At 44.5% G+C, this 23955-nt stretch overlaps 1 protein-coding gene and 1 long non-coding RNA gene across 9 annotated transcripts; one reads left to right on the top strand and one right to left on the bottom strand.

Moving 5' to 3' along the window:
- Positions 1–1432: 1432 nt before the first annotated feature.
- Positions 1433–5398, bottom strand: LOC120966600 (uncharacterized). Of its 8 annotated transcripts, none has more exons than XR_005760672.3 (5): positions 5025–5398; positions 4852–4926; positions 4003–4092; positions 3785–3857; positions 1433–3422 (listed from the first exon to the last, which is right to left on the bottom strand). It is a non-coding gene; the product is annotated as an uncharacterized lncRNA (long non-coding RNA). The 8 variants fall into 8 exon arrangements; XR_006665611.2 differs by having other exon boundaries at positions 4003–4762; positions 5030–5398; XR_006665612.2 differs by having other exon boundaries at positions 5030–5398.
- Positions 5399–5499: 101 nt separating this feature from the next.
- LOC109777377 (MAG2-interacting protein 2) lies at positions 5500–16200 on the top strand. The gene is made up of 12 exons (XM_020336021.4): positions 5500–6032; positions 6120–6319; positions 6420–6498; positions 6606–6794; positions 7492–7687; positions 7794–8017; positions 8301–9216; positions 9725–10931; positions 11189–11548; positions 11642–12872; positions 13033–13298; positions 13397–16200. The coding sequence occupies exons 2-12, from the start codon at positions 6251–6253 to the stop codon at positions 15995–15997; spliced, it is 7338 nt and encodes a 2445-aa protein (XP_020191610.1). The 5' UTR covers positions 5500–6032; positions 6120–6250; the 3' UTR covers positions 15998–16200.
- Positions 16201–23955: the final 7755 nt, after the last annotated feature.

Genomic DNA, 23955 nt, shown 5'->3' with positions numbered 1-23955 from the left:
TTCCCGCATCGACGTCGACGATGCCTATCCCGCATCCTCGTCGTCGACTCGGCGGAGGAGGCCGGCTTGATCAGAGGGGCCATGTCCGGGACTGGGCTCCGCCGGGCTGGTTTTGGGAGGTGCTACCTTCCGGTGGGCGTAGGTTGGTGAGGAACCAGCCCGTCGTTGACCCGGTCCTTGTTTGGTGGCGCTCGCGTGGGCCAGTGACGGTGCCGAGGCTTCCAGACACCACGGAGGTGGTACGTCACCGTGTCAGCGAGGAGGACCAGCACGTCCGTCGCTACATGGTTGCGTTGGAGGGCAGGTTCGACAATACCTGGCAGGTTCTTCAGGGATCTCACTGGAGCTATGATCCTGTGATGGTTCCGTCCCTTTGGGTGTCCACCGCCCGCGCCGATACCCGTCGGGCGCTACTGTTCTAGCTGTACTAGCGATGCTATATGTATGATAGTATTCGAGGTGTATTAGTGATAATATTCGATGATGTACGGACGCATGGAGATGATGTAGTTTTGCTTATAATTGAATGCATCCTAATTTGAATACTACTTTATTTTGTGATTTGATTTTGCTTATTGAATGCTCAAAGTGGAAAACTACTCCGATCCTACTTTGAATGCTAAAATTGGAGAGCACTATGATTAGTTGATAGCTTATAGGGTTTTTGTTTTCGCAGAAATCTAGGAGCCCCCGGCCCCTCCATCATCCCCGCCGTCGTCCCCGTCACCGCCCCCTCCAACATCGAGGTGAGACCAGCCAAATCCTCTTTTAGAAAGATAATTAAACGATATTTCGGGTTGACTGTAAGTCTGTCGAGTCTCCACCATATATGAGAGGACGAAGAATCCCGACTGTTGTCGTGGGGGTAGCTTCTCCTTCGTTCCCGTGTGCTAGACAATTTGGTGTAATGCACTCGAGAACGAAAGGAGGAGCTACCATCACCGACGGTCGCAAATGTCAGAGAGGAATCAGTGAGGGAGAGTTCCACCATATATATATATGAGAGGACGAAGAATCCCGACTGTTGTCGTGGGGGTCGCTTCTCCTTTGTTCCCGTGTGCTAGCTAGACATTTTGGTGTAATGCACATGGGGACAAAGGGAGGAGCGACCATCACCAACGGTCGAATGTATACACCACGTGAGCTGAGAGTTTTCAAGAAAAGACTCGACAAACCGATAGTCAACCCGTGATGAATAATAATGATCTAACTTAGGTTTTTTAGTACATATATTTAATTGTAGATGTTTAATATTTGAATTATGAACATAGGAAATGTCGTACTCGGACGACGAAAGTCTCCCGGGGGAGTGCGACTGGTGCCACGACGACCGAGGTCAGTGCGACAGGCCTCACCTGGACGAAGATCGACGCTTCAGTATTAAGCTGGAGGAGACGTTCGATGTTGAAACGGTACGCAACGACGACAAGTGTTATTTTTTCGTAATTAAGCACGACTTCAACTATTTCAATGTGTACTTTTCATCTTTTACAATTCGGCTAGCTTATCCCATGCCATGCAAGACACTACGTCTTGGAGAGGATGGGTTTTGAAGACCATGAAAGTATGGAAACAAAGAAAATGCACCTAAGGACCCATCATGATATAGATTTTGAAGTAAAGCTGTATAATTCTGAGAGCGTAACCCATTTTGGTTGCAAAAATTGGGAAGCATTTTGCAAGATGTATGGTTTTGATGAGGGTATGCTTGTCACCATGGATCTTGGTGATCCTGACATCGAGCAAGACAATATGGACATTTGGGTCCTTGTTGATACGCCTCCAATTCTACCGCTATGTGAGTTTCTCAAACATAGTTATTAGCTAATTTATATTGTTCATTTCAAAATAGTTGACAGCTTATTTTCATTGACAGCTTATTTTGATTGTTCAAACAATGTGCGAAACATGGTAGACAGAACCTACTACACCGATGGCTCTGAGTTAACTTATAAGGAGAAAACTCATCTGGTCGGATTTTGTACTGATATTGAGAATTACAATATCTACAATCAAACTCCTCAACATTATGGTCCTCAATACGTGCCACTAGTGCACGTGTTGAACTACGGTAACTACTATGGAGATACCCTGGTAAGATTTCTTACTATTACGACATCCGTGCATATTTTGCATAGTTCTAAAACTAGTACATTATCATTGCTAACTATGAAGTTATTACTATGTTTTTCAACAGATAATCCCAGAGGATTGTGTGCCTCATTTGATGTATCAGAATGGTAGGCTTGATGTTTTGAATATACAACCAGGTCATCCTACGAATCTCAACTGTCCATACCGGATTTCTAAAAGAAGTGGAGACATGCAAATCAAAGAATGGAAAAAATGTATGGACAGTCGCAAGGAGGTTCTTGGAAGCAAAAGGAAGCGAGGCGCAAGAATTGGAGACAGGATGATCTCCATTCTCCATAATGGAGAGTCAGGGTCTATATTGTTTTATGCTATTTTACCTTAAGGAGGGTATTTCGGTCCTACCTAATACTGATGATCATGTGCTAAGAACAATTAAGTAGGGTTGGTTCGATGACTGTGAGGATGATGATCGTATGACTTGTTATTAATAACGAGTAGAAGTTGTATGATGATGATTAGTAGGACTTGTTATTATATATGATGATGCATGATGCGCGCATGAAGAGTTATTATATATCAGCGGGTGAAATGAACATGGATTGGATTGAAGTGAAGGCAACATGCATGTGGTGCGTGTCGAAAGTAGTACAATCCAAACTTGATCAAGTCCGGATTAGTATTACTTTCGACATGCACCACATGTTGCCTTCACTTCAATCTAAGCCATGTTTAGGCATAGCAGTACGTAGCGTTGGTAAACCAAGCACGGAGATATAAGAGAGGACACTTCTCTCTAATAGCTACCTAATAAGAACCTAAATTAACCCCCCAAAACCCCCAAAACCCCCCTCCCTTTCAAAAAAAAACAAAAACCTCAGCTCCTGCCAGGTGCTGACGCGTGGATGCCTATTGGTCCCGGTTGGTGGCACCAACCGGGACCAAAGGCCCTCCTGCCTGGGCTCCCCGCACCGGCCACGTGGACGGCCTTTAGTCCCGGTTCGTGTAAGAACCGGGACTAAAGGGCTAGGGCATTAGTAATGAACCGGGGTAAAAGCCCCTTTTCCTACTAGTGGATGCAGCCGCAAAGCTCAAAATCATGGAGCTGGAGATCCACCCCGGCCGCCAAAAAGAAGAAACGGAGAAACGGAGAAACTTGGTGTCTCTGGCCTATTCCTTCAGTAGGCAATCCTGGAAGCCCGGCACATTCGATCTGTTGGGAGATCCATGTAAAGTGTCATACACACTCCTTGCAGATGGATAACATGGAAGCAGTCCATAACGAGAGGGCAGCAGAACACGTAGCAATTTGTTCTCCCATTTGTGCAAATCTGAAAGAAAAACTTGCATAAGCTTATATGTACAACGAATCTTCAAACAGGCCAAGCAATTGTCCGATGGCACTCTAGAATCAAGAGCATAATCCTTGATCTAGATTAGAAGTAAAAATAAATTGATTATTCAGGTATCAGCTTGTGCTTGGGCATGGAGACCCAAGATTGAAATGGCGAATAATAAGAAAATGAAAGGAAAGATAGCTAGGCTGCTTTCTTTATAGACGAGAGATGTCTTTCCTACCAACAAATAAATTTATATGACTGTTTGGACCCACTGTATCCCTTTTAACATGTCACTAAAAGAAATTACGACATTGTTTTCACCAGTATAAATTATAGGTTAGAGTAGCACAAACCTGAAAGGCAAAGCGTTTAGGCATTCCACTGATAGAGAGTAGTCCCTTCATCTGGCATATGTCAGTGTCAGCACTACGTTCATTAGGAGAATCAATTGTGAGATGTTTACCCCGATGTACACAACCCCATCATATGCAGGGCCATAAAAAACCTAGAAATTCATCTTAGCTATCTTTAGAAAATATATAAATGCATGCGAGACAATTTTAAGTCTGACCTTTTACTTTTAGAGATCCATCTCCCCTTCGCAAACAATGCTTAACAGAGGAAACACCAGGGTCATGGGTGTGATCATGCTCATGATGGTCTACAAGAAGCAAAAACATTGAGTTCACTTCTTATTATGACAGCATTACCATGACTAAGATATGGCATATTAAGTACTGCATTTCAGTGAAACATCAAAACTGTCCCATCTCTCCTTTCTGAACAGCATCCAAGGCTCCAAGCAGATTGGCAAAGTACATTTCTTAATTCAGGATTTTGATTCCAAGTAACTATGAAGTTTTTCCTATGTTTCCAGGCTCCCTCTATCAACAATAGAGATCCCTGAACTCATAAATCCAGAGCCATGCAGAAAGATTTAGTCATGTGTTTGGCAAAATCATGCCATGGGTGCCCTTTGTACAAGGTAATTATTGTAACACATAATCTACATGAGCATAAGCAATTTTTCACAAACAGTAGGTTGTCATTAAGTATAACTTTATGCTGCCATAAAGAAGAGTAGGGTACAAAATAAAGTGTACTCCCTCCGTTCCTAAATACTTGTCTTTCTAGGCATTTCAACAAGTGACTACATACGAAGCAAACTGAGTGAATCTACACTCTAAAATATGTCTACATACATCCGTATGTGGTAGTCATTTGAAATGTCTAGAAAGACAAATATTTAGGAACGGAGGGAGTATTTGAGAATGGATAGATAGTTTCCTTTTTCAATGACCATCCGGGTATCCACGAGAAGTGCTTCTATACTGAGACATGAAACTATTTTACATGAGTTTCAATGCTTCATAATTTGATGGTAACCACATTTATGCATTGTTCATCATACTATGCTAACCATGTTTGTGGTCATGATCATGGTGACAGTGATGCTCATGCTCATCATGTGGCTCTTGAGAGGCAGTATTCAATGCTGAAACATAACAAAAATCCAGTTTTGTAAATTGAGTAATCAAAGCTGAATTTCAATGATAAAAAAACAATTGCTGGTGATTGTTGTTAAATCATCACCGCACCCGGGCCGCCTCCCTCCTGCCCGGGCACCTGCCCGATCCGCGCCCAACCCGCGCCCCCGCCGCCTCCCCTCCCCTCCTGCCCGGGCCTCCGCGCTCCCGCCGCCTCCCCTCCTGGCCGGGCCCTTCTCTCCCCACGCCCCTCTCCGCCGCCGCCTCCTCTCCCCCACCCCTGTCACCTGCGCCCTGCTAACTATCCCTAACCCGAGGGATTGGGAGGGGAAAACAGAAAACAGCCCGGGCAAGGAGATCGCGATTTGGGGGAGGAGTTGGACGGAGATCGCGATGAACTTCTTGTTTTCCGAACAAGAATCGCGGTGAAACTGGGACTGATGAAAGAGAGAGCACGAGTCTATACGGGCCGAAAGGAAGCCCGGCCCAAGACCTCGTTTCTGGCAACAAAAATAAAACGGTTCGATTTAAGATAGTACCCCTATTTGAGAGGCAAATTACGAGCCAACTGCCACTGGTGGCCCGCCGCGCCCAGGAAAACGAGTCGCACTCGCACGACTCGCCTCTCCTTCGCTCGATCCCCCACCTCCCCGCTCGCGCTCGCCATAGGGTTACAGGGCCGCCGCCGCCGCGCCGCCCGACAGCCCGCCCCGCCTGCTCGCCTCCAGGCCCACAGCCGCTGCTCCGCCAGACGCCGCCTCCGCCAGATCCGCCTCCCTCCCCGACCCGACCCTCTCTCGCGATCCCGGCGCAACAGCTCGGAGGAGACGGCGGCGGCGTGCTCCCCCTCCCTCCCTCCCTCCCTGTCGGCGCGAGCTTGGAGACGACCCATAGGTGGACTGCAGCGGCGGCAGAGCGAGCTTGGAGGCGACCAGGAGGTGCAGCTGCGCGAGCTCGGCGGCAACTCCGTCTCCGGCGCCCCTCCCCCGGAAGCCGGCCTGCTCGCTGGTGCAGCCGGGCCGTGTCTCTCGCCTCTGTCCCGAACCGCACAAGGGAGGCGGGCTCGCTCCTCCGTTCTGTCCAGACGGCCGACGGGCAGAGGACCTCGCCACCGGCAAGTCCCCGCTCCTTCTTTTTTTCCCCTTCTCTTATTCCTTCTTGAAATCTCAGTTTACCAACGATCGTCCTGTCTAAACCTTAGGTTCGTGAGGTGAAATTTGATCGAAAAGATCGAAGGCTAACCAAGTTAGGGGAAACCATCAAATCTCCAGAGGAAGAAACCTGCCCCTGTGCTCGAACTCCAACTCGGAGATCTCGGGCGGCGCCGGAGAGATGGGGGCGGAAGTCGACGCACTGTACGAGATCGGCCGCCACGCGACAGGATCCCACGAAATCCCTTGTGTGAGTGTGGAAGTCGAACCCGTCCATTCATCCAGATTTTGCATTTACCTCGGTGGCATTCGCTGTTATCTTTGCTGTTATGTAATTCTTTCAACCGCAGGAAAGAGATGAAACCGCTCGAGCGAGCGGTGGCAGTTCAGGTGAAGGAGGCGGCGTCCTCTTGTATCTCTCCTTCCAAGGTTGGATCTTTTACCCCCTACCCTCGAATCAGTTTCAAATCCTCCAAATATCCATCCAGGAAAGGCTCCTAACAACTAGCTTCCACGTGCTGCTACCGCCTTGGAAGGCGTAAGTAAGCTCAGGGAGAGGTGGAGTAGGTACAACGCTCTTGGGGGGAGTAAGCGGAGGAAGAGGGAAAATGCAGCATCCTTGTTCGTCTCGCGGAATGCGGAGTATGTTGCTGTAGCTGTTGGGAACCGCATTTATATCTTGAGAAAGAGCGATGGCTATGAATCACCCTGCGGCATATATACAAGTCAGTGAACTTTCTACCTGTTCCCACATTGCATCGAGTATTGTCTAGTATAATTCATTGGAAAAAACTGCACAAGCTCTTACTGGTACAAGTCCTTTTGTGAAATGTTATACCTGTGAATCTGTGATGCTCATACATTGCATTATTAAACATTAGCTTACACTGGGAATTGTTTAAGCTGTCTTTCTTTTGTCTTGGCAATATCGTTTCATGCTTGTAGTTTTGAATAGGAGTGCTATTCATGATTGGTGATGAGCTTTAAAGAATCTGGGCGGAAAATTGTTATTTTCACACTAAGTATTCAGGAAGAAAAGTTGAACTCCAATTGTAAGTTTGTTTTGTCCCTGAACATCTTGCTATTATTTGTTCATAATCACATGTTTGGCAGAAGTTATTACTTTTGAATCTCCTAAAAAAATGCAGTGCAAATTCAGACTTCATAGAGCTTAGGAGCCGTAGCAGTAGATTTTATTTTCCTATCATTACCATTGATGCCAAAAAAATCTGCCACACGCCCAGACAGTCCGATCTGCTTTCTTTGATTTGCAATTTTGTTTCATAAAAATGGCAGTGCATCTTGCAGTACTGTTTCATGTGCATTGTGCTGCATTGGTTTCACATGATTATGATGCATGGGAGTTATTAAAATTGTTGTGATATGATAGTTTAACAACTATGTCCAATTCTTTCTGGTCAGATAATAATAGAATGGCCTTTTTTACAAACGGGGCCTGGCTGGAGGACCAAGGCATTTTTGGTGTGGTTGATGATTCAAACTCACTGTGTCTCATAAAAGAAAATGGAGATGTATTAACTAGGAGAACAAGCAATCAGTTGAAGCTATCTTCTACTATCATTGATTTGCTTGTGCAGGATGCTTCAAGTTCACAAAGGTGATTCTCTGTTATTTGCAGTTAAGAGCCTTTCCTTTAAAGATGTTAATCATCATTGTTGCTAATATTTTGGCAATAGCTAATATGATCTTTGTAAATTTTATAGGGGTTTCTACATTTTTACTACTGATTGCAAGGTCCATAAATTTGATTACACTCGAGAACCAGAGGCAGCTTTATACCAAGTTTCTATAGTGACTAAAGATGTGCCATCAACTAGATCTCCTCAGTTACCTCAGAGTTTGTCGTGTGTTGATTATCATCAAGATCATTCATTGGTGGTCCTAGTTGGAGATTCCACTCACTCGTCAAGCTCCAATGGCTGTTCTGGTACACCTTTGTGTTATCTGTTTTCTGCTGCTACATCCATCACTAGATATCTGTTTTGCACTATATAGCATATGTAGGGAACTTCTGCATTAGATAGCCATTGTATATTAGTGGATTTTGAACACCAAAAGCTACTACCCCAGACTAGTAAAGAACTTTTTTCAGAAGGCCATAGATTCATTTTGCCCCCCCCCCCCCCCCCCCCCCCCCCCCCCGCTACTGTTGCAGTTGTTTTTAGGGAAGGGAACCCTTGTTTCTAACTTTTTTCTCTGTTGTGTTTTAGGAGCATATTTTCTATATGTATTGCACTTCGATGAATATCTGGAACTTAGTCTTTCATTCCAAAGTGCGCCGTTGGAAGGAGTGTTTTCACCTCCTACAGATAGAAAAACTTTGGTCCCGCTTCCAAAAGTCAGAATCTCACCTCAGGGCAAACGTATTGCTACATTGGATTTGAATGGTTCTGTTGACATCTTTGTGCTCAATGGTAATATGCGCTCTGTTTCGCTTCATCCTCACGGGAGTGGCGCTGGAACACACTTGATTGGTGTGAAGGACATCAGTTGGTGGACAGATAATATTCTCATGATTGTAAAGGAAGATGGTAGGATTAGCATGTACAGCATTGCTGAGGATATGGTAGTTTCAAAAGGTGACCTTGCTTTATCTACACCACTGTTGGAAAAGGCAAAGGCTATCGAAGGATATGCATTTGTTTTGCAATCTAGCAGACAAATGGATAGTGTTCCTGGGGATCATCAACACACTGAGATGGATAAAATATTTTGGAGTCTAGTATCATTCTCCAAAGTTACAGTACTGGAGATGTACTCCGTTCTCATCAGGAAGAATCAACAAAAGGAGGCTTTGGATTTTGCCTCCCAGTATAATCTAGATAAGGATGATGTGCTTAAAGCATGCTGGTTGCACTCTGCTGGAGATATTCATGATATACAGTCATACTTGGTGAAAATCAAAGACCAAGCATTTGTATTGTCAGAATGTGTGAATAAAGTTGGACCTACAGAAGCAGCTTTGAAAGCCCTATTTTCTTTTGGCTTTCGCATGACAGACCGTTACAAGTTTTCGGAGCCGGATAATAGCGGTGATGGCTCAGCATGGGACAGTCGTATCATCAGGCTTCGTTTATTGTGGTACAACGACTTGCTGGAGACATTCTTGGGAATTAATATGGGAAGGTATGTTGTTCACATTGGAAGTGTTTGCAACTATGCTCCAGCTGTTGAGCCATATTGATCCTGCAAAAGTTTACAAATATAATCGATTTAACTTTTTCCATCATACATGCATTGGCCGTTTTGAGTCTCAATGCAATATTTTAAAACGGACTATAGCTACTTTTGAATACTGCTTTATTCCTCAAGCAAATCAATTACACCTGCCACTTTTTGCAATTCCCAAAGCACAAAGTAATGCCAAGCTGGATCTTGGTTTGTTTAACAATGAAGTAAAAGGGAAAATAAGGGGTAGTTAACACTTCAAGTGAATGCTTTGTGAATTTTCCAGTCTAGCTGGTGACTCGAACATATGTACTCTTACAGGTTGATGATTTTTTTCCACTTCAGAATGTCAATTTCCAACTTCAATGCACACTAGCGTTAGCTCTCATGGAAAGACACTTCACAAGTTGATTGCACAGGGGAGTTACGGACTTCTTGTTGCTAAATGTGTTCTTTCTATTTTTAGGTTCTCAGCTGGCGAATATAGCAAGTTCCGTTTGACGCCCCTTGTTGATACTGCTATTGCTCTAGCTGAAAGTGGCAAAATCGGAGCTCTTAATCTTCTCATGAAGCGCCATCCGTATACTATCTCTTCTGACATTTTACGTGTTCTGTCTGCAATTCCAGAAACTATTGCTGTACAGACTTATAGTCAGTTGCTTCCTGGGAAATATCCTCCTAGTGTTGTAATATTAAGAGATGGTGATTGGGTTGAATGCAAACAAATGGCAGCATATATAAACACTTCTCCTGGTCAATTGGACAAGAGGGGAGTGGTCAAAACAGAAATACTTTTGAAGCACTCAACTGGTTTCTTATGGCCATCTGCCGCTGAACTTTCGGAGTGGTACAGGAGCAGAGCTAGGGACATTGACTGCCTAAGTGGACAGCTGGAAAATTGTCTTGCCATGATAGAGCTTGCATGTCAAAAGGGGATAGTGGAGCTGCAGCCATTCTTTGATGATATGAAATACCTCTACCAAGTTGTATATTCTGATGAGTCGAATGAGTTCATAATGAACCTTGCAACCTGGGAAGATTTACCTGACTATCAAAAGTTTAAGATCATTCTGAAAGGAGCCAAAGATGATACTGTTGTTCAGCGACTAGACGATATGGCTATCCCTTTTATGAATAAGAGATTGCACTTGATCTCGTCAAGTAATGCTGACAAACAAGAAGAATCCTACCTGACTAGATGGATGAAAGAGGTTGCTACTGCAAATGAGCTGTCCATTTGCTTGTCTGTTATTGAAAACGGCTGTGGGGAGTCACCAATTTGTGGGCTCTTCAAGGATCTTAATGAGATGGTAGAAACTGCTATTTGCTGCATTTATGTATGCTCTGCAACTAACCAGTGGAATACCATGTCATCAATTCTGTCGAAGTTACTCCATAAGACAAAGAGAGAGAAATCTTTATTGGCTAGTGAAGAAGATTTCAGTTTGAAAGATGCTAAGCAAGCTCTTGGCACTTGTGTGGTTTCCTGTGATGATATGCAGCATGTGTGTGCTGATATCTTGTCTCGTCTGAGTGATAATTCAGGGGATTCTTATTGCAATGATTCAACGGCCTACCAATTTGGCAACATAAAATCCCTTGATATGCCAGAGAAGATGCTAAAAGTTGCTGAAGGTCACGTAGAAGTAGGAAGGCTCTTTGCTTATTACCAGGTACTGTATCTCTTCAAAGAAAGTTTGCTGCTTAAATCAACTATGACATTGCATTAAATCTCCTTGGGTTATTTCATATATTTATTTTCACATAGGCATGCGCTTTGACCTCTCAGTAAACTACGAAGCTTAAGTACCAGTATATTTCTTTTTGTATTGGGGTTTACTTGTTATTAATAGTTTTGAGTGGTAGGATGCCTGAATGTGATTAACTGGCTACATCATTATTTGTTTTAAAACATGTCCTACTTTGGCAGGTACCAAAGCCAACACATTTCTTCCTTGCTGCACACTTAGACGAGAAGAATGTAAAACAACTTATACGGCTGATCCTGTCAAAATTTGGCAGACGTCAACCTGTTCGGTCGGACAATGAGTGGGCTAACATGTGGCGTGATTTGAAGCTCTTCCAAGAGAAGGCATTTCCTTTTCTTGATTCAGAATATATGCTCGCTGAATTCATTAGAGGGCTTCTAAAAGCTGGTAAATTTTCACTAGCCAGGAACTATCTTGGAGGTACTAGTGCAGTTTCTTTGTCCACAGAAAAAGCTGAGAATCTCGTTATCCAAGCTGCAAGGGAGTATTTCTTCTCAGCTTCAACTTTGTCCTGCAACGAAGTAAGTTCATGTCACCAAATTGTATTTCATGCAAATACAAACCGGTATGTCGTCACTGATTAACACTAACTTGGATTGCACAATCATTTGCAGATTTGGAAGGCTAGGGAATGCCTAAATCTGTTACCAAATAGCAAAAATGTTCAAGTGGAAACTGATATAATTGATGCTCTAACTGTCAGACTTCCTTATCTAGGGGTGACTATCCTCCCTGTTCAGTTCAGACAGGTAAAGGATCCTATGGAGATCATCCGTATGGTGATTACGAGTCAAACAGGGGCATATCTTCATTTTGAAGAGATTATTGATGTTGCTAAACTACTAGGATTAAGAAGTGAAGAAGAAATAGCTGCTGTTGAGGAGGCTATTGCTAGAGAAGCAGTGGTAAATGGTGACCTCCAGCTAGCCTTTGATCTCTGTCTAAATTTGACTAAAAAGGGTCATGGGGAAGTCTGGGATTTATGTGCTGCAATTGCAAGAGGTCCTCAGCTTGACAATTTGGATACAAGTACCCGTGAAAAGCTATTGGGCTTCTCCCTTAGCCATTGTGATGAAGAATCTGTAGGGGAACTATTGAATGCTTGGAAGGAACTTGATGTCCACGATAAATTTGAACAATTAATGGTATCAACAGGAACAAACCCTCCCAATTTCTTTGTTGATGGCTCTACATATACACCTCTTCCTGTGCAAAGTGTGCAAGACATACTTGACCTGAGAGAAGGCGTTAGCCATGATAGAGAGCATGATCATGTGGCAATTGCTAAAGAAATGCTATCAAAGGTTTGCATGGACTTCACAAATGATGATACATATAGTCGGGAATCTACTTTTGCAGAAAATAGGAAACTATTGTCCTTCTCTGCACTGGAATTGCCATGGCTTTTGAAGTTGTCTAATGATGAGGTGCATGATGGTAACAAACATTCTTCGGAGACAAATCATCCCATCAGGAGATATCGATTTTCAACAAAAACGGAGGCAATAAATAGTATCATATATTGGCTAGGTGTACATAGTTTTGCTCCCAGTGATGATCTAATCATGTTTCTTGCAAAGTCTATAATGGAGCCTCCCGTTGATGAAGATGATTATGTTCTTTCCTGTTCAATTCTTCTGAATCTCATGGACCCTTTCAATGGAGTGAAAATAATAGAGGAAGAGCTCAAACAACGAGAATGTTATCAAGAGATTAGTAACATAATGAATGTAGGAATGACATATAGCTCCCTCAACAGTTTGAAGAAAGAATGTTCTACTCCTGAACAGAGGAGAAATCTCTTGCTTCAAAAATTCCATGAGAAGTTTACCTCGATAGATTCAGGTAGGTGCACTAAAGACAACAGTATATCAAGACAATAGCTGAATCACTGCCTCAGTTTATTTTCTGAATACTTATCTAGTCCAATTTTCTGTGTTCTTTTTTTCATGAGATGCTATTCATTTATATGATATTCACTTTACTTTACTTTTACTTTGATCAGATGATTTAGACCAGATTGATATGGCACATGCCACTTACTGGGGAGAGTGGAAATCAAAATTAGAAGAGGAGAAACGAATGGCTGACCAAGCAAGAATGCTGAAAAATGTACTGCCTGATATTGACACGTCTCGATTCTTATCTGGCGATGCTAACTATATCAAAAAGGTTGTTTTCTCCTTTGTTGACTCCGTAAAGCTGGAGAGAAAACATATACTAAAGGAAGCAGTAAAGATAGCTGAGAACTATGGCTTGCAGCGAACAGAGGTATCTGTCTCTCTCCTGCAGAAACATCATATGTTTTAGTTTCCTTGTGATGTAAGCTTCTCATACCTGATATCTATATTATCTCTTGATTAATTTAGGTGCTTTTACGATTTCTGGGCTGTGCTCTTGTCTCTGAATATTGGGATAACGATGATATTCTGAATGAAATTGCTGAATTCCGGGACGATATTGTCAAATCAGCTAAGGGGGTGATTGATATGATATATTCAGATGTCTACCCAGAGATCGATGGGTATAATAAGCAACGCCTCTCCTACATCTTTGGCATCCTTTCAGCATGTCATTCGTATCTTAAGAGGACAAGTAAGATAGAATTGACATACCAAGAACATGTTCATACACATAAGCTTGAGCTATTTCAGTATTACAAGGTCCTTGAGGAAGAGTGCAAGAAAGTCTGTTTCATTGATGGCTTAAACTACAAAAACATTGCTGGCCTGGATAATCTGAACTTTGACCACTTCAATGAAGAAGTATGCAAGAATATCCATGCCTCAACCGTCAGTGCTCTAGCTGATATGGTCCAAGCTCTTGTGAGTATGTATGTTGATTTACAGGCTAATGGTCTTGTGTCACGCCAAGGTGTTTACAAGCATTATGTTCTTGGCATGTTGGCATCTTTAGAAGGCCGCAATGAAGCACGGTCAAACAGCACAGATTGTGAAAAGTTACTAGCAGTCCTTTGTGAAATTGAGTTGAACTATGATAGTTGCAAGGAGTATATCCAAACTCTTCCTGCCACAGATATTTCATACATCATTGGAAGGTATTACACACTATGTTTCCCTTGCAACTTAGCAAGAAGCCAACCACAGGAACCTTCATGGAAGGAACCTCTCTGTATGCTGATAACTCTTTGGATTAAACTTGTTGACGACATACCAAGGCAGCCAACTGATGCTAGCTCATATGAAAGGACAGGCTACTTGGATTCGAACCGGTTAACTCACTGCATGAGTGCTTTCAGACAGCTGTTAATAAATAATGAGATAACAGTGCACCAAGGTTGGGATGCCATCTCTATGTTTGTACAAGTTGGCTTTAACAGTGAAATAATAATGGACACATCACACTTTTGCCGAGCTATGATTCTTTCTGGATGTGGTTTCAAAACTGTAGTTGAAGTGTACCATGGAGGACAGGAAAATTTGGAAAGTGTAAATGCAGACTCGAGGAATCCGTTGGATCTCTTAGAGCTTTATGGTGCTTCTACAGATGGCTGTTTGTCCGATCTGATCGAAGGCTCTTGTGAGTCTCAGGCATTGCTTCATAAGCTACTGTCTTCATTGAGCCAGTCAGTAGGGGAGCATGCTGACTCTCTTGAAATGATCCGATCTGGGGTCTGGGGAAAGTTGATAGCCTTTTCTGAGAACATGCAGCTAGGTAGCCAACTACGTGTCTATGCCCTGCAGCTGATGCAGTGTATTACGGGAAGAAACCTCAAAAGCCTTCCAAATGAGATTGTTTCCCAGGTTGAGCCATGGGAATCATGGTATGAGCCTGGAGCAAGTGATTCCTTAGCTGATGAGGGCAGTACTCCCTCTTGCAGCATCACAGCGAGTCTAGTGGCACTCAGATCTAATCAGATGGTCACTGCAGTTCTGCCAGATGCTAGTATCACGCCCGAAAACTTGTCGAGTCTTGACTCTGCAGTATCTTGCTTCTTACATTTGTCAGAACGTGCTTCTTCCGTTGAGAGTGTTGCTGTTCTGGAAGCAGTGCTAGAAGAGTGGGAGCAACTGTTCTCTTCACCAAAAGAAGAATATGTTCAGCCTCAGGATTCGCCAAAAGAAGCAAGCGACTGGAGTGATGGATGGGATGATGGCTGGGAGGCCCTACCAGAAGAGTTGGAGAATCCAGCGCAAAAGCAAGATGGTGCGTCGACATTATCTGTCCATCCTCTCCACAGTTGTTGGATGGAGATCATCAGAAAACTTGCTGGGCTTGGTGAGCTTCAGAAGATCATTGAGCTTCTAGATCGAGCATCCTCAAAGCATAGCAGGTTGCTAGAGGACGAAGAAGCACACCGCTTGCTTGAACTCCTTTCCGCAGCACCCAACTGCTTCATGGCTCTCAAAATCATGCTGCTGCTCCCATACGAAGCTCCACAGCTGCAGTGCCTGCAGACGGTCGAGGCGAAAATCAGGGAAGGAACCGCGTCCACCTCATCGACAGCCGACGACCACGAGCTGCTGCCGTTGGTCCTGTCATCCGGAGCCCTGCAGAAGATCGCTGGAGAAGAGGGGTACTCGAAACTCTTCTCTCACACATGCCACCTCGTCGGACAGCTCGCGAGGTCGTTCCAGAGCGATCTCTGCGCGCACTGGGAAGCCGAATCTAAGATGAATCAGAAGTCTTTGCTATTCGCTAAGGTGCTGCTCCCGTGCTTCATATCTGAGCTGGTGCTCAAAGGGCAGTATCTGTTGGCCGGGTTCATCGTCTCGAGATGGATGCACACACCCGCATCCCTTGGTCTGGTAGATGTCGTCGAGCCCGGTTTGCGGCGCTACCTGGAAGGTCAGGTCGCTCAGGCTCAGGCTCAGCAGCAGGTGGGAGAGAGCGACGCTTCTTTTGCTGAAGACGAGCTGTCTATTAGCCGCACAATGTCCAGTCTAAGGTTGAAATTTGTCTCTCTTTTGCAAGCGGCGTTGGTAGCCCTTCCGAGCCAAGAGCCTTAGATATCAACAAGTCTGTCTGGTGTATATTTGTTTAACTAAACGCTGCTGGACCGGTGTAACTGGATGTAAACTGTAGCATGGTGAATATTACAAATGTTAAAAACTAGCGGTGGCAGGATGATGTGCTTTAAGAGAACTTAGAGAAGTCGAGAGATGCTGCAATGTTCTGTTACTCGATTGGAATTTACAGTGCGTTTCTTGTAGATACTTCGTTTGCCTTGTTTTGCTGCATCAATATTTTTCGCACTAAACTTTCTTTGCTAGTTGAATCTTGAAACACAGTACTATATGTCAGTTGCATTTCTCTCACTTTCACGCTCATATATCAGTTGCATTCTTTTTTATAACATATCAGTTGCAGTGTATGATGATCCCATACATTTTTCCATATATCTCCGGGCGAGGACCGCCTGGACGACGGCCGGGAGAGCACCAACGGGGGACGCCTGCTTCTCACTCAGGAGTGGGAGCCGAGGAAGAGGCAGCCATGTGGCAACGGGGATTAGGGAAGCGGTGGGCAAATTTGGTGTTTTGACCCTTTTGCGAAAGTTAGGTCGATGGCGGTAGAGTATACCAGCCTACCGCCAAGGCCCCTGGTGGTAGACAACTTATCCACGGCAGAGAAGTGCAACCCTACTGCCAAACTAGCTGACGGTAGCTTGTGCAACCCTATCGCCGAGGTGCCCAACGGTAGGTGGTTACAAGCACTGTATTTGATACTTAGATTTTTTTTTACGATAGGGCGTGCAACCCTACTGCCAAGGGCCTCGGCGGTAGGCAGTTATACCCTACCGTCATCGACCCTGACGGTAGGTCAGATCTTGATTTTTTTTTAAACTAGGGTCAGATCTGGCTCAACTTTCATAAAAGGGTCAAAACACCAAAATTGTCCTACCTCGGTTGCCAGCTATGGTCGTGGTGCCAGCGGCAACCGCAGGCGAAAGCTTGCCAACCCAAGCGGTAGGGGGCAAACTTTCGTGTTTTGACCCTTTTCGCGTAGTTTAGCAGGATCTGACCCCGGTCAAGAAATATTTCGAGATTTGACCCTTTTGCTACCGCCAGAGACCCTGGCGGTAGCGATCTACAGGCTACCGCTGCCACATCTGGCGGTAGGGCCCTGACGGCGTCTGGCAGTTAACGGCCACTGACACGTGGCAAGGGGACCTACCACCGTCGGCCCTGGCGGTAGGCTCAAACTGTTGGGGAACGTAGTAACTTCAAAAAATTTCCTACGCACACGCAAGATCATGGTGATGCATAGCAACGAGAGGGGAGAGTGTTGTCCACATACCCTCGTAGACCGAAAGCGGAAGCGTTTAGTAACGCGGTTGATGTAGTCTAACGTCTTCGCGATCCAACCGATCCAAGTACCGAACGCACGGCACCTCCGCGATCTGCACACGTTCAGCTCGGTGACGTCCCTCGAACTCTTGATCCAGTTGAGTCCGAGGGAGAGTTCCGTCAGCACGACGGCGTGATGATGATGATGATGATGATGCTACCGGCGCAGGGCTTCGCCTAAGCACTACGACGATATGACCGAGGTGGATTATGGTGGAGGGGGGCACCGCACACGGCTGGAAACAATCAACTTGTGTGTCTATGGGGTGCCCCCTGGCCACGTATATAAAGGATGGAGGGAGGAGGAGACCGGCCCTCATAGGGCGCACCCAAAGTGTGGAGTCCTACTAGGACTCCCTAGTCCTACTAGGATTCCACCTCCCACATGGAATAGGAAAAAGGGAAGGGAGAAGGAGAAGGAAGGAAGGGGGCGCCCCCTTTCCCTAGTCCAATTCGGAACAGTCTATGGGGAAGGGGCGCGGCCACCCTTGAGGCCTTTCTCTCCTTTCCTGTATGGCCCATTAAGGCCCAATATGAATTCCCGTAACTCTCCGGTACTCCGAAAAATACACGAATCACTCAGAACCTTTCCGATGTCTGAATATAGCCTTCCAATATATCGATCTTTACGTCTCGACCATTTCGAGACTCCTCGGCATGTCCCCGATCTCATCCGGGACTCCGAACAAACTTCGGTCGTCAAATCACATAAACTCATAATATCGATCGTCACCGAACGTTAAGCGTGCGGACCCTACGGGTTCGAGAACTATGTAGACATGACCGAGACACGTCTCCGGTCAATAACCAATAGCGGAACCTGGATGTTCATATTGGCTCCCACATATTCTATGAAGATCTTTATCGGTCAAACCGCATAACAACATACGTTGTTCCCTTTGTCATCGGCATGTTACTTGCCCGAGATTCGATCGTCGGTATCTCAATACCTAGTTCAATCTCGTTACCGGCAAGTCTCTTTACTCGTTCCGTAATGCATCATCCCGCAACTAACTCATTAGTCACATTGCTTGCAAGGCTTATAGTGATGTGCATTACCGAGAGGGCCCAGAGATACCTCTCCGACAATCGGAGTGAAAAATCCTAATCTTGATCTATGCCAACTCAACAAGTACCATCGGAGACACCTGTAGAGCACCTTTATAATTGTTGGGGAACGTAGTAATTTCAAAAATTTCCTACGCACACGCAAGATCATGGTGATGCATAGCAACGAGAGGGGAGAGTGTTGTCTACGTACCCTCGTAGACCGACAGCGGAAGCGTTATAACAACGCGGTTTATGTAGCCGAACGTCTTCACGATCCGACCGATCAAGTACCGAACGTACGGCACCTCCGAAGTTCTACACACGTTCAGCTCGATGACGTCCCTCGAACTCCGATCCAGCCGAGTGTTGAGGGAGAGTTTCGTCAGCACGACGGCGTGGTGACGATGATGGTGTTCCACCGACGCAGGGCTTCGCCTAAGCTTCGCGACGGTATTATCGAGGTGTAATCTGGTGGAGGGGGGCACCGCACACGGCTAAAATATCGTATATCAAGTGTCCATGGGGTGCCCTCTGCCCCCGTATATAAAGGAGCAAGGGAGGAGGAGGCCGGCCCTAGGAGGGGCGCACCAAGTGTGGAGTCCTACTAGGACTCCCTAGTCCTAGTAGGATTCCACCTCCCATAAGGAATAGGAAAAGAGGAAGGGAAAAAGAGAAGGAAGGAAGGGGGCGCCCCCCCTTCCCTAGTCCAATTCGGACCAGACTAAGGGGAGGGGTGCGGCCACCCTTGAGGCCCTTTTTCTTCTTTCCCGTCGGCCCAATAAGGCCCAATACGTATTCCCGTAACTCTCCGGTACTCCGAAAAATACCCGAATCACTCGGAACCTTTCCGAAGTCCGAATATAGTCGTCCAATATATCGATCTTTACGTCTCGACCATTTCGAGACTCCTCGTCATGTCCCCGATCTCATCCGGGACTCCGAACTCCTTCGGTACATCAACATACATAAACTCATAATAAAACTGTCATCGTAACTTTAAGCGTGCGGACCCTTTGGGTTCGAGAACTATGTAGACATGACCGAGACACCTCTCCGGTCAATAACCAATAGCGGGACCTGGATGCCCATATTGGCTCCCACATATTCTACAAAGATCTTTATCGGTCAGACCGCATAACAACATACGTTGTTCCCTTTGTCATCGGTATGTTACTTGCCCGAGATTCGATCGTCGGTATCTCGATACCTAGTTCAATCTCGTTACCGGCAAGTCTCTTTACTCGTTCCGTAATACATCATCCCGTAACTAACTCATTAGTCACAATGCTTGCAAGGCTTATAGTGATGTGCATTACCGAGTGGGCCCAGAGATACCTCTCCGACAATCGGAGTGACAAATCCTAATCTCGAAATACGCCAACCCAACAAGTACCTTTGGAGACACCTGTAGAGCACCTTTATAATCACCCAGTTACGTTGTGACGTTTGGTAGCACACAAAGTGTTCCTCCGGTAAACGGGAGTTGCATAATCTCATAGTCATAGGAACATGTATAAGTCATGAAGAAAGCAATAGCAACATACTAAACGATCGGGTGCTAAGCTAACGTAATGGGTCATGTCAATCACGTCATTCTCCTAATGAGGTGATCCCGTTAATCAAATGACAACTCATGTCTATGGCTAGGAAACATAACCATCTTTGATTAACGAGCTAGTTAAGCAGAGGCATACTAGTGACAGTCTGTTTGTCTATGTATTCACACATGTATTATGTTTCCGGTTAATACAATTCTAGCATGAATAATAAACATTTATCATGATATAAGGAAATATATATAATACTTTATTATTGCCTCTAGGGCATATTTCCTTCAATAATGACCCAGTTACGTTGTGACATTTGGTAGCACACAAAGTGTTCCTCCGGCGTTCGGGAGTTGCATAATCTCATAGTCTGAGGAACATGTATAAGTCATGAAGAAAGCAGTAGCAATGAAACTGTAACGATCATAATGCTAAGCTAACGAATGGGTCTTGTCCATCACATCATTCTCCTAATGATGTGATCTCGTTCATCAAATGACAACACATGTCTATGGTTAGGAAACATAACCATCTTTGATAAACGAGCTAGTCAAGTAGAGGCATACTCGGGACACTATGTTTTGTCTATGTATCCACACATGTATCAAGTTTCCGGTTAATACAATTCTAGCATGAATAATAAACATTTATCATGATATAAGGAAATATAAATAACTACTTTATTATTGCCTCTAGGGCATATTTCCTTCAGTCTCCCACTTGCACTAGAGTAAATAATCTAGCTCACATCGCCATGTGATTTAACACCAATAGTTCACATCACCATGTGATTAGTTCGCATCGCCATGTGACTAATACCCAAAGGGTTTACTAGATTCAATAATCTAGTTCACATCGCCATGTGATTAACACCCAAAGAGTACTAAGGTGTGATCATGTTTTGCTTGTGAGAGAAGTTTAGTCAACAGGTCTGCCACATTCAGATCCGTATGTATTTTGCAAATTTTTATGTCTACAATGCTCTCCACGGAGCTACTTTAGCTAATTGCTCCCACTTTCAATATGTACTCGGATTGTGACTTAGAGTCATCCAGATCAGTGTCAAAGCTTGCATTGACGTAACTCTTTACGACGAACTCTTTATCACCTCCATAACCGAGAAATATTTACTTAGTCCTCTAAGGATAATTTTGACCGCTGTCCAGTGATCTACTCCTAGATCAAAATTGTACTCCCTTGCCAAACTCAGGGCAGGGTATACAATAGGTCTGGTACACAGCATGGCATACTTTATAAAACCTATGGCTGAGGCATAGGGAATGACTTTCATTCTCTCTCTATCTTCTGCCATGGTCGGGCTTTGAGCTTACTCAACTTCACACCTTAAAACACAGGCAAGAACTCTTTCTTTGACTGTTCCATTTTGAACTACTTCAAAAACTTGTCAAGGTATGTACTCATTGAAAAAACTTATCAAGCGTCTTGATCTATCTCTATAGATCTTGATGCTCAATATGTAAGCAGCTTCGCCGAGGTCTTTCTTTGAAAAACTCCTTTCAAACACTCCTTTATGCTCTCCAGAAAATTCTACATCATTTTCGATCGACAATATGCCATTCACATATACTTATCAGAAAGGTTGTAGTGCTCCCACTCACTTTCTTGTAAATACAGGCTTCACCGCAAGTCTGTATAAAACTATATGCTTTGATCAACTTATCAAAGCGTATATTCCAAATCCGAGATGCTTGCACCAGTCCATAGATGGATCGCTGGAGCTTGCATATTTTGTTAGCACCTTTAGGATTGACAAAACCTTCTGGTTGCATCATATACAACTCTTCTTTAATAAATCCAATAAGTAATGCAGTTTTATTTATCCATTTGCCAGATTTCATAAAATGCGGCAATTGCTAACATGATTCAGACAGACTTAAGCATCGCTACGAGTGAGAAAAACTCATCGTAGTCAACACCTTGAACTTGTCGAAAACCTTCCGCGACAATTCGAGCTTTGTAGATAGTAACACTACTATCAGTTTCCGTCTTCCTCTTGAAGATCCATTTATTCTCAATGGCTCACCGATCATCGGGCAAGTCAATCAAAGTCCATACTTTGTTTCATACATGGATCCCATCTCAGATTTCATGGCCTCAAACCATTTTGCGGAATCTGGGATCATCATCGCTTCCTCATAGTTCGTAGGTTCGTCATGGTCTAGTAAAATGATTCCCAGAATAGGATTACCGTACCACTCTGGTGCGGAACATATTCCGTTTGACCTACGAGGTTCGGTAGTAACTTGATCTGAATTTTCATGATCATCATCATTAACTTCCTCACTAATTGGTGTAGGCATCACTGGAACTGATTTCTGTGATGAACTACCTTCCAATTCGGGAGAAGGTACAATTACTTCATCAAGTTCTACTTTCCTCCCACTCACTTCTTTCGAGAGAAACTTCTTCTTTAGAAAGAATCCTGATAATCCCCAAGTGCAGGGAATCATCGTAGCAATTCCCAAAGGTGGAAGTGATAAGTATGGAGTGTCAAACCCACAAGGAGCTAAAGGTAAGATCAATATTCTCTCAAGTCCTATCTGCCACTGATACGACTCTACGTACACCGAACATTTGCTTCCAACTAGAAACAAGAAATAAAACTACGTTGTGGGTATATAGAGGATAACTTTGCATGGTATCGGAGAGCTAAAATATAAAAGTAGGTGCTGTTATCATAAAGTTAGAATATATTACTAAATATTATAAATAGCGAGTATGGAATAATGATGGGTCGGTGTGCGGAATTGTCCTAGGCAATTGTTAACAAGATCGGTAATCACTATTGCAATTTCATATGAGGGAGGGGCATAAGATAACATGCTTTCTCTTCTTAGATCATATGCACTTATGATTGGAACTCTAGCAAGCATCCGCAACTACTAAAGGTCATTAAGGTAAAACCCAACCATAGCATTAAAGTATCAAGTCCCCTTTATCCCATACGCCGTGACCCACTTATCCATGTTTATGCTTCTGTCACTCAAGCAACGCAGACAATAAGTAAACCATGGACATATTGCAACACCCTACAGCGGGAATCCCTCACGCTTGCGCGACACGGAGGGCACCATAGGACAGCACCAAAATAAAACATACAACTCATACCAATCTAGATCATCAATCAATCCAAAGGCAAAGGATATCTACTCAAAACATCATAGGATGGCAACACATCATTGGATCATAATATGTGGCACAAAGCACCATGTTCAAGTAGGGATTACAGCGAGGTGCGGGAGAGTGGACCGCGTAAAAGAGATGTGTATGGTGATGATGGTGGTGATGTTGATGAAGACGATCACCACGGCGATGATTCCCCTCCCGATGGCACTCCGGCGCCACCGAGAGAGAGGAGGAGAGGTTCTCTCCCTTGTGCTTCTTCCTCCATGGCCTCCCCCCTAGATGGGGAGAGGTTCTCCCTCTGGTCCATGGCCTCCGGTGATGATGGCCCCTCCGGGATCCTCCTCCATGGCCTTCGGTGATGATGGCCCCCTCCGGCAGGGTGCCGGAGAGGGCCTAGATTGATTTCTCGTGGCTACAGAGGCTTGCGGCGGCGGAACTTCTGATCTAGGTTATTTCTCGAAGGTTTCTGTATTTATAAGAGGAGTTGGCATTGATTTCACGTTAGGGGGGGCCTCGGGGAGTCCACGAGGCAGGGGGCACGCCCCAGGGGGTGGGCGTGCCCCCCCACCCTCGTGGGGCCCACGGGACTCCCCTCCGGTAGATTTTTGTTCCAGTATTTTTCATATTTTCCAGAAAAAATCTCCGTTGATTTTCAACGCGTTCCGAGAACTTTTATTTCTGCACAAAAAACAACACCACGGTAGTTCTGCTGAAAACAGCGTCAGTCCGGGTTAGTTCTAATCAAATCATACCAAAATCATATAAAACTATTGTAAACATGGCATGAATACTTCATAAATTATAGATACGTTGGAGACGTATCAGCATCCCCAAGCTTAATTCCTGCTCGTCCTCGAGTAGGTAAATGATAAA

This window comes from Aegilops tauschii, chromosome 6 (genome assembly GCF_002575655.3).
Source record: "Aegilops tauschii subsp. strangulata cultivar AL8/78 chromosome 6, Aet v6.0, whole genome shotgun sequence".
In the NCBI taxonomy this organism is placed as follows: Eukaryota; Viridiplantae; Streptophyta; class Magnoliopsida; order Poales; family Poaceae; genus Aegilops; species Aegilops tauschii.
This window is presented reverse-complemented; position numbering and strand designations above follow the sequence as displayed.

Excerpts from the sequence above, each read along its gene's own strand:
- LOC109777377 (XM_020336021.4), top strand. The coding sequence starts at position 6,251 with ATGGGGGCGGAAGTCGACGCACTGTACGAGATCGGCCGCCACGCGACA. Across the intron at positions 8,018-8,300 it reads AAGCTCCAATGGCTGTTCTG|GAGCATATTTTCTATATGTA; the intron begins GTACACCTTTGT and ends GTTGTGTTTTAG. Across the intron at positions 11,549-11,641 it reads CAACTTTGTCCTGCAACGAA|ATTTGGAAGGCTAGGGAATG; the intron begins GTAAGTTCATGT and ends AATCATTTGCAG.